General features: G+C 49.3%; 1 protein-coding gene across 8 annotated transcripts; it reads right to left on the bottom strand.

The window, feature by feature from the left end:
- Positions 1–72: 72 nt before the first annotated feature.
- pex7 (peroxisomal biogenesis factor 7) lies at positions 73–10,399 on the bottom strand. 8 transcript variants are annotated; one of them, XM_061753354.1, is made up of 11 exons: positions 10,246–10,399; positions 9,625–9,699; positions 9,437–9,494; positions 9,147–9,300; positions 8,982–9,059; positions 8,802–8,910; positions 6,269–6,375; positions 5,214–5,327; positions 4,834–4,889; positions 2,632–2,731; positions 73–650 (listed from the first exon to the last, which is right to left on the bottom strand). In XM_061753354.1, exons 1-11 carry the CDS (start codon positions 10,361–10,363, stop codon positions 573–575), a joined length of 1,047 nt encoding a protein of 348 aa, XP_061609338.1. In that variant the 5' UTR covers positions 10,364–10,399; the 3' UTR covers positions 73–572. The 8 variants fall into 8 exon arrangements, with proteins under 8 accessions (XP_061609338.1, XP_061609341.1, XP_061609339.1 ...); XM_061753357.1 differs by having other exon boundaries at positions 9,558–9,703; positions 10,246–10,351; XM_061753355.1 differs by lacking the exon at positions 9,147–9,300 and having other exon boundaries at positions 9,353–9,494; positions 9,558–9,699.
- Between the last annotated feature and the right edge of the window lie 649 nt (positions 10,400–11,048).

Below are 11,048 nucleotides of genomic sequence, written 5' to 3'. Positions count from 1 at the left end.
AAATCATTTTCAGTTGACATTCCGTATGAAGTTGGTCGCCATCTTGTTGGCGAGCTTACAACATTTACAGAATTGAAGGTCACCCTTTATTCAATCGCTGTTCATCAATGTTCAAATAAGTCCAGAGAGGGCATCTGAGGGGGGCTAATTCATCCGCTTGCCCCACAGACGCAACAAGCGAGGGGCGAGCTTTCAATGTCTGGCTCCGCGTGGAAGTTCCCGCGGACGACTTCTGCTGTCATTTGGCGCCGCGGAAATGTTGCAACGTATTGGCGCGAGGTTAGCGTTCCAATCGGGAATTAGCCAGCATGAGTCCACGCCGGCAAACCGATGGATGGAAAACCGGAAGCCGTCCGATCGGCCGCTCGCCTCGTTCTTACCGGACGTACAGCCGTTCGCCACGGGAACTTGAGCTGCGGATAGGCAGCGCTACTTCCTGTTTAAGTCGGCGCCACGACAAAGGCGAGGGGCGGGGCGGGGCGCATCGGGTGACCTGCGTCTCTGAGGCGTGATGATGTCGTGGCGGGCGGGGGCGTGTCCTCATCGTCCTCGTTATCATCGCCGTGTCCTGGTCAGGGGTGCGGCGTGGCGGCAGATAAACGCGGCGGCGTGTAGATCTTCACAGTCTCATCCCACGAACAGTCCAGCACCTGAACACAAAGGTCAAGTGTGTGTGTTGTCATGGTAACAGTAGCGCATCAAGCGTGAGACATCTTTTAAAGATGAAGAAAACGGAGTGCTTTTCAGCATCCAGTTAGCACACACACATGCGTACATACACGCTGACACACATCTATGCATACACGCACACATTTACCCACACACGGCTAAGTACGCACACATACGCACGCGTATACTCAAACCACACACACACACCAAGGTTATTATAGTACACGAAATCAAAGGAAATAACTAAAACTACAATTGAAAACAACTTTTTTGTTGCCAAGCGTTCCCTAAAATGACATTTGAAATTTGCAAACCTAACTATAACGAGCAAAAATATACTTCATTTTCATACAGGAGTTTTTGCCGTTGATTTCAAACTTATTTCAGATGCACAAGGAAGGTGGAACAATCCTTCGGGAACTGTAGTTCACTTAATGCGCCGAATCGGCGAGAAGTGAAATCTTCGGGCAACGTCATCACATTGACGGATCGCCAGACCGGGCGCCAGTTTTGCCACGGAGCTAACTTTTACGTCCGAGCTGGTTTTCTTGCTACGTGTTCTCAACGGAAACGGCTAGCTAGCGCCCTCACGGTTATTCGTCTTTTTGGGAAAACTCGGAGGAACGGCCAACTGAAAATGCCGTCGTTTCCCGCCATGAAAGCAGACGAGAAGTTTGTGACGCCGACGCAGCAGATGATTGAACGACTGCGACGACGGGACATTTTCGCAGCACGACTTCAGCAACGGCGGGAAAACTTGAAAAGTATTGCCACAATCATCGTGGACTCCAAACAAAACGGGATGCACTTTCACTGGCGATGCAGCAGGAAAAGCAAGCTCGCTTTCTCTCGGTGGGTCACAGAGCCGAAAGTCCACTTGACAAGTTTGCAAATGAGCAACAAGGCAAGGAAACCGATTTGAAGAAGGACGCCGCACGACAGCAGGCGTCTCATCAATGGTTTGACGGAGCCGACTCGTCGAACTTTAGACGCGGCATTTTGCGCTGCGCTTATTGCACTTCAAATTCTGTAGAATGATACAAAGTACCTGCGTTTGAGTTGTGGATGGTTGGCAAAAAATGACTGTAGTTTTTATTACACCATACTTTCTTTTTTAATCTCTCAAACTTGACAAACACCCCAAACTAATACTGAAACTCATAAAACCAAACTAAAATGAAGCATATTTGAAACAAATAAAAACTAACAAACCTGCTCTAAAAAATAATTAAAACTGAATTTGAAAATGAAGTCAAAATGAAATAAAAACTATAATGGAAAATCCAAAACTATTACAACCCTAACACACACACATGCGCGCAGAAACAGACTTACACACACACACACACAAAACTACACACGTGAATAAACATGCACTCGCACTTACATGCAAACCACATATAGACACACACATGTACACATTCACATTAAGATGCATACGCACACACACGCAGATGCATTTAACAGCGGTGAATATCCAGAAGGGAGCTTTTTTTTTTGTTTTTTTCCTCAACAGAACTGGGAAGTCATCTGAGATTTATCAGCACATCTACACACACGCGCGCACACACAGAGCGTCTGCAAAATGGGCCATAAAGAGGGGATCCATCACACACGCGGTTGAGTCTGGATAGGAACGGCCACACTGGTGTGTGTGCGTGCGCGCCATTGTTAGCTTGGTCAGCAAATTTGTTTTATTCTCATTTGCCTTCAGAGAAGCAGTTAAGTAGAAAGAACGTGTACTATAGACTGTGCGCATGTGTGTGCGTGCATGAAAGTCACTAGAAACAATACACACGTGTACACGCACGCACGCACACACCTGTGATTAGGGGTTATATGCTCTGTATGTCTTTTGAATTACCATAACGTGAATGCTACTTTCTGTTAGCCCGCACAGGGTGTATGTTAGCATGAAAGTAGCAGACCGCTGTTTGCATACGTCTTCTTTTGTGCTTTTACCTGGTTGGGTACGTGCATGTTGAAGTCTAATCCACACACAAACTCAGAGTGATGCTCCACCGTGTCCACGAGAGGAATTGCATTCTTCCAGTCCCAAAACCTCCAACAGCAATAAATGACAAACATGTTAGATTCACATTTGAGTGGCTTCTGCTAGCATGTTCATCAGGCTGATAAGCTAGCTAACACTATTGATGAGCCTCATGTGAAGGCGTGTCTGTGTTTGACGAATCATTTACCGACTGTAACATTGCTTCATGATCATGTACATGCTTGAAGCATGGTGTTGATGCTTTATGATCCTCTCTCATTTAAGTGCTTTGCCACCATCTTGTGACATCTATCCGCAATTACAACACTGTGCACTTCTAACACATAACACATACACAGTTACACTCCAGCACAAAATATTCGTACACGCTTTCACTTACAAACACACACACACGCGCGCGCACGCACGCACGCACGCACGCACAGCTTTCATTGACTTTCACTCACTTTGCGTGTACACAACACTGCAACATGGCGCGCATACACACGGAACAGTACATTTTGGTGACACTGGTCACTTAGTGGGGCACCTCCAGGTGACGCGTGAGGTGTGTGCATGTGCGCGTGCGTGCGTACGTGTGTGATGGTGCCCGATGGCGGTCAGTGTTCCCTCTCTCTCTCACTATGATCTAATCACATTTGCAAAGTGGATGAATCTGGAGGGAAGGTTTGCTGCGCAAGGGCTTTGACCACACGCACGCACGCACGCACGAGAAAGTGGTTCAATTAGTGTGATTGGCTGCTGTCGGCTCAGGTCCGCAGGCCAACTTTTATTGGCTCAGTTGCCGCTTGGTCGTCTCTCCCATCAAAAACTCACGCACGTACTCGTGCTTAGCAATGCTACAATTCCCCTCCCGGACATAAAAATCATCGGCGTAAGCGCATTCGCGTCGATACCGAAGGTGCCGCGAGCGACGTTAAGCGGTGACGTGTGGTGAGCTTCGTGACTGGTGAGGCATTCGCATCAGAGTCCCATTTCAAAATCGACATGTATTTGCCATTCATTTAGCAGCTGGACATACAAAAAATAGGAACAAAACAACCAAAAACAAAAAGGATATATACACACACACATATATATATATATATATATAAATAAAGCACGCGGGTCGCGGGCGTGCCAGAGCCTATCCCAGCTATCATGGGGCAAGAGGCGGGGTACACCCTGAACCGGTTGCCAGCCAATCGCAGGGCACATACATACAAACAAACAACCATTCGCACTCACATTCACACCTACGGGCAATTTAGCGTCTCCAGTTAATGCATGTTTTTGGGATGTGGGAGGAAAGCCACGCGGGCACGGGGAGAACATGCAAACTCCACACAGGCGGGGCCGGGGATCGAACCCGGGTCCCCAGAACTGTGAGGCTGACGCTCTAACCAGTCGTCCACCGTGCCGCCCACTCACTGTACAGTACATCTTTAAGGTACACTTCAGTTGTATTTAACTTTTATGTACACGAACTGTTTTTTTGTTTTGTTTTTTTTTTAAACAAACTTCACTTGTGCGTGTGCGAGCAGGTTGATGCAATGAGCACAAAGAGTTCTTTGTACATGGTTTCCATGGTAACGAATGATTTGCCTCCCATTGTTGCCATTGTGTCACAAGTGTGTTCACCTGTCAGCTTTGTGAGTCACTGACACACGCGCGCACACACACACACAAGCACTGTTTGCACAACTCGCATATAGATCAGAACAGGAAGTGCAGACTGCGTCAATCATTGTGCTAAAAAAAATATTTGCCTAAATGCGACTAACCGGCGTGCACAAAAGTGTGTGTACACGTGTGTGTGTGTGTGAGAGACACTGAGTGTGTCCTTCTCATCCTCATCATAATCATAGCCATGATTGGTCGCCCTGCACTCATTGTTGATGGCTAAAGCGATGAAGTCACAGGTCGCTAGCGTTAATGAGTCGCGCGGCTCGTCAGCAGTGACGTGTCAGCACAAAAGCCGCCGGGATGCTACTAATGACGCGCGCGCACGCGAATATTGTCGGCCGCTCGCACTGCGGCCGCACGGCGCTGCCTTCAAGTGCGGCAGACAGTGTGGGACGTTTTTGTGCTCGACTCGCAACAAAGCTTCTTGTCCTGTTTGTGTTAGAAAACACGACAAGACAACTTTTGTGCGCGTGCGTGTGCATTACCTGACGGTGAAGTCATACGAGCAGGACGCCAACATGTTGCCACTGAATGGAGAAAACTACAAAAACACAAACACCTCATGTCACATGATGCATGCAAATGTTACAAATAAATCGCACACACACACACACACACACACACACACAGTCAGACAATTAGGATGGCGATCTGCTCTCAGGGAACTCATGCGTCCACAGTAGGTGTGTGTGTGTGTGTGTGTGTGTGTGCGTGTGTGTGCCTGTCCATACGTGAGCGTGTGTGTCGTAATGACATCCGTGCAAGTGAGTGTTTTGATTCCGTCTCGTCTGTGCGCATGTGTGTGTCACTAAGTGTGTGCACACACGACGGGCTTGCGTGTGTGTCGCTCGCCACGCACGTATACCTTGACCCGACGGACGGCGTAGGCGTGGCCTCTCATTTGATTGACAGGCTGTCTGGGGTTCCTCAGGTCCCAAACGCGCAAACTGCGGTCCACGGAGCCTGTCACCACAATATTCTGCGTGTGCGCACACACACACACACACACACACACACGCGGCCATGTTGCTATTGTTCACAGAACGGGAATGGATGGGACATGAGGAGCGTCTCCGGAAAAGGTGGAAAACAATTTGAAGGACGACTGAAGACGGAATGCACGTTTGTGGAACTTTCTAACAAGATGGCATGTGCACTTCAAAGGCCTTCATAAGCCTCCAGAAACCAAATCATTCTGGAATAAACAATTGCCGACTGACGTCCATGACTGATTCTGCTGCTCTGCCCGCCAATAATGTTTTCCCTGTAACCTCCGGCCGTCAATCAGTAAAACCGATCAAGTTTACAGACGCCGCCGCCCTCATCTCGACCGCCAGGTGTCCCGGTGCAACCGCAACAACCTGGAGCTTAACGCCCAGAAAACAAAAAAAGATGACTGCAGGCCTCAGGAAAGTACCGGGCCCGCGGCGGCCCGTCACCCTCGCAGGCTCCGTCGTGGACCCCTTCATCCTGGGCGCCGCCATCACCCGAGACCTCAAGCGGGAGCCAAAAAAAGCCCGGGCAGAGGATGGCCTTTCTATGGCAGCAGTTGACCGAGACGTCGGTGCGGTTCTACACGGCCATCCTCGCTTCCTCCATCACCGTGGCGCACCGTCGAGACAGGCCGCGGGCTCCCGTCCGTCCGGGACTCTTACGTCTCAGGGACCCGAGGGGCGGGCGTGTGCGACTCGTTCCACCGGCTCCCCGCAGGCCGCAGGCCGCGGGAACTTCCCGCCGCACGAACGACCTCTTCCCCTTGGCCATCAGACTCACATAAAATGCTTTTTGCACCGTCTATTTTCGCTTAGTCTATTTTATTATGACCATTCATGTTTATAAAAATAAATCAATCAATAAATAAAAAGTGTGAATGTAACTTTCACTGACAAGGGCGATAAAATGGATTCCGATTCGAGTCACCTGATCGTATTTGCACCAATCACAGCTCAGAACCTCAGCGTCGTGAGCCGGGACCACCAATGGGCAGGCGCCCGCCTTCGCGTCCCACACTCTGAGCGTCCCGTCACCTGAGCGAGAATACACACACACACACACACACGATTTTATGAATAAAAGAATGATTTTGTCAATTTGCACCCCTTTGTTGCAAAAGAGGACAGGATCTCAAATGGACTGATGATGCTTCAGTTCCGCGTTCGGTTTGTCACATGCGTCAGTAAAAGCGGAAGTTTGTGAATGGCTTCGTTTGACCAAAGACAAAGATAAGCGGTCTGCTTTGATGGAGGACGACCGGAAGCTGAGAGTTTGGCTGAAATTCCCAACATTTGGACAATTCGAAGTCTCGAAACAATTCCGACGATCAAAATAGTCGTCCACGAATTGGATAAGCGATGACTTGTCGAGGAGTTGCCGCACGTCGAGTGCGGGTATTGCATTCTTGCGGCGCGGGCGAGCGTCGCATAAATTAAGGCCGAGGCCACGCGTCGCACTCGCGCTTCAAAAGAGATTAACGAGCCGCTTGCTGGCTGAGCGTCCTCCTCCTCCTCATCGTCCTCATCCTCGTGCACTTTCGCAACCCTGTCAGGATCGGAGCCGCCGACGCGGATCCGCCTCGTCTCCGATGGCCAAAAGGGATTTCCGCACGACGGGCGGTCTGCAGCTTTCGTTTCGTCTCGATGTCGGCCAAGAAAATCGTGACCTCGTGACGGAAATTAACCACGACGACTGCATCGTTCACCTCGTGAAGATCCAGTAAAAATCCCGCACAATCTGCGGCGTCGGCCATTTTGTTGCGTAGCAGTTGGCGAGCGGAGTGTGCGTGCGCGTCTGAGTGTTTGTGTGCGTGCGCGTATGTACGCGGGGGCGTGCAGAGAGCTTCGGAGGGGCAGGTGCTCAAAAAAGAAAGCTTTTTTTCTCGTTCTCGTGGAAACCAAATCAATCGAACGAGATTTTACACCGATCTGATCGGCATTTTTTGCTGATTGGCTTTAATGTAATAATTCGCCGATCCGATGAAACATGAATCATTTTCCGTACAATCGTTTCATTTTCCATACTTTTCCAGACCTGGACGTTCATGTCATTCAATTCCAGACTTTTCCATACGTGCGTAGGAACCCCGTTTAATTAGCGATGCACCGAATTTTTGCCCACCGAAATGTTTCGGCCGAAAATGGCCCGAGAGTGCATTTTCTGTTTCGGACTGCTAACCTTTTGTCACCCGAAAAAACTGCAGCCGGCGTGCTCGTGTCAAAATAGAATGAAAATAAAAACAGCGCGTCCGCATTGAGCGGTCGTCCGACCTCGCCGCCTTCCGTGTTCGTATCGGAGAACGCTCGCTGCACCGCGCCGGCTACCTTCGCGCTACAGCTAACGCGGCAGAACTTAGTAGCAGTGATTTTGACACGCTGGTTAGCATCAGCGCATATCTGGATGGTTAGGGTTAGGCCGAGGGCAGCTTTAGGGGCACATTAGCCCACGGCCTCTCTTCTTCTTGTCTTCCTGGTCACGCTCGCAACATCAATTGTGCGGACGTGTCGTCAGGTTCAAACCTCCGCCAACCATTTTCCACGGCCGCCCACAACCCACGACGCTCCTCTCTGATGTTTTTCTCAGAACAGAGGAGCCGCTTGAGATCACATTAGCGGCAGGAAGCCAAGCTTGCGGAAGCACCAAGCAACTTTTTACATTTTAATTACATTTTACGTTTATGGGAGCAAGCGAAGAGCTCCATGCGTGCACCGGTCTGGTCCCCCCCCCACACACACAGGGGTTGGTTTGTGACCTTTTGTGTGAAGAATGATTGTTCGAGTGCGGCAAAGGCAAAGTGCGGAGGCGGACATTTTCCCCGGCGGGTCAGCAAGCAACACGCACGTTCATCCCAGCTGACGACAACATTTTTTTTAATTGAAAAAAAAAAAAAAAAAAACGTGAACATAAAATTGATGACACAAACACACTCTCGCAATTTTGCACTCACACATGCAAACTTGAATTCACACGTAATCCGGCACACAAATGAATGCACAAACCTACAAAAGCACACACACACCGACACCCACATTCACAGATAGACACACACGCAGAATTACACAAGCTCGCACGCACACACCGAAACTAAACAAATAGAAAGCAGAAATAGAGGTACAGTGGACCGCACACACTTGCAGTCAGGCACTTGTGGATTAACCTATTCGCAGATGTATCTCTTTTCAATTGTTTTTCCTTCCTCTTTTTTTGGGGTGGGGCAGATCAACCCATAAAACCCTAATGGCAGTTTATCACCACTCATTCAAGAATCTGAGAAAAAAAAAACGGTTTTTTTCCCCCAATGCAATGATAATGGCCATCAACGATCTGCAGATTTTCGCTATTCGTGGTCAGATGACGAGGCTGACCTGCCGACAACACTCACGAGTCCACACCAGCAGCTCAACAGTGCCCCTTTGTGGTAAAACGTGGCCGTGACGTATCCTGCGTGTGTGTGTCTGACCTGAGGCTGAAGCAAAGCACGCCGAGATGTGAGGTGACCAAATGGTGCTGTAGACGACCCCCTGGTGACCCGTGAGGGTGCTCAGCGATTGGCCGAGGACGGAGTCCCACTGGGGAGACAATGTTGAAGGTCAGAGATGTGGCACCAGGAAATTCAACACGCACACAAATGCACACACACCACTTTGACGGTGCGATCCCACGATCCTGACACGATGGCGTCCACGCCTCTCGTCTGACTCCAGTCCACCGCATACACCTGCGTACACACGCACGCACACACACACACACTCGCATGAACACACATACACGTGGACACACGAGCGCCCCAGAGAGTGCGCGTGACCTCTTGCGTGTGTTCCTTGGCCACCCTGAGGGGGGCGACGTCCCGCCGGTGGGCATCCCACAGCTGCAGGCTGCCGTCGCCGCCCGCCGCCACCAACACATGCTCGTTGGCCTCGCTCCACGACACGTCAAACACCCCGTCGCTCCACTCCCACCTGACAGCACAAAAACGTGACGGCCAGCGAACAGACAACTAGAACAGCTAACCTTGATTTGCCCTCGAGCTCTAATCAGCTGCCATTTTGAAGACGTGGGCGGCGTCCATCCCGTCATCGCCATTCCTGCAGTTACCTTCTCACGAGGCGAAGTCCGGCCGGCGTGTCGTCGAGGACCAGCAGGGAGCCCCCGCCTGCGCGAGAGCAGAGAGACAGCTGAGGTCAGAGGTCGTTCAGCCGCAACCGCCCGCGATCACCTGCTATGCCGTAGTGCTGAGAGGTGGCACACGCCAGCCTTTGGGCCAAGAAGGGCGAAGCCTCTACCGCGTAGCCGTGACGAGCCGGGCTGCGGAACACCTTCGTCGGCATCGGCGACGTCATCACTCACTGACTGACCTACTGACTGACACTGACACACACACACACACACACACACACACACAATCGGTCAGTGCCCTGACATTAGCTGGTGACCAGTCCAATGCAACAGCAAACTTCTAGGAACAAGACTTTTTTTTTTTTTTTTTTTTTGCTTCCTTTTGAGAAATTATAAAAAATATTGGAGCTTTTTATTTCGGTTAATCGGCATAATTGCTGAATAAATACATTTGACTCACAGACGCCTTTTTGTTTTTGTTTGAATTGATGATTTGTGCACACACCTTCAAACATTTCAAGGGGATAAATTGATTTGTGATTTAAGGAGAATTCCAAAACATTTACCCTTAAATCACCATTTGAATAGGCGTTCGTGAGTAAAGGAAAGATATTTATTCAGCAATTATTCCTCTTTCCCAAAGGAAAAAGCCCAAATAGTTTTATCATTTCTCAAGTTGATAAACACGACCTAATTATTGCTCTTGATGTGGCACATTGTTAGCATACAAATGTCACACCGTAGCAAGTAATAAGACACAAACTATTAAGTCCCAAAAGTATTTCAACCTGAAAACTTCCCGACGCTCTTGCTGTTGTTGCCGTTTCCGTCTTCTCTTCTTCTTCGTGGTCTTTTGTGCTGCTTGCTCGTTGTTGTCCCCTGCTGGCGGCTTCTGGAACAGCCCATTGACTCGTACTCCAGAGGTGACGTTTACGCTCAGACACCCTCTCGATGTTGATCTCGTCAATTCAAACACTCACATTTTATTTGTCCGTGACCAGTTTGGGAAGCTTAGTATGGGCAAGTTGCGCTCCACGGGAATCTTGAAGTGAGCTCTGCTAGTGTATTGTAGAGCTCGCTTAGTTTTTCTTTTTTACTTGCAGAAACGGCCTTCCGTTGCAAACTCCTTTTTTGTCTCAATGGCCCTCAAAGGGCCGTTATGACTGTGAAACCATATAGTTTCATTCCTTCATTATTAAGAAATGTATTCAACAAATTAATTGGGACACAGTTTTTTTTTTACCCCAACTATTATTCAAGTTACTATTAAAAAGGGGTTTGGTAAAAAAAAATACAAATGAAAAAAAAAAAATCCTTGCAATATCTCAATGTTATTATTCATTCCATATGACGGTTTGAAATTAACAATTAATAATGATTAAAGTTGGCACGGTGGGTGGGCGACTGGTTAGAGCGTCTGCCTCACAGTTCTGAGGACCCGGGTTCAATCCCCGGCCCCGCCTGTGTGGAGTTTGCATGTTCTCCCCGCGCCTGCGTGGCTTTTCTCCGGGCACTCCGCTTTCCTCCCACATCCCAAAAACATGCATGAATTGGGGACTCTAAAATTGCCCGTCGGTGTGAATGTGAGTGC

Source organism: Phyllopteryx taeniolatus, chromosome 18 (genome assembly GCF_024500385.1).
Source record: "Phyllopteryx taeniolatus isolate TA_2022b chromosome 18, UOR_Ptae_1.2, whole genome shotgun sequence".
Lineage (NCBI taxonomy): Eukaryota > Metazoa > Chordata > Actinopteri > Syngnathiformes > Syngnathidae > Phyllopteryx > Phyllopteryx taeniolatus.
Note: the sequence above shows the minus strand (reverse complement) of the source record. Positions and strands in the feature narration are given on the sequence as shown.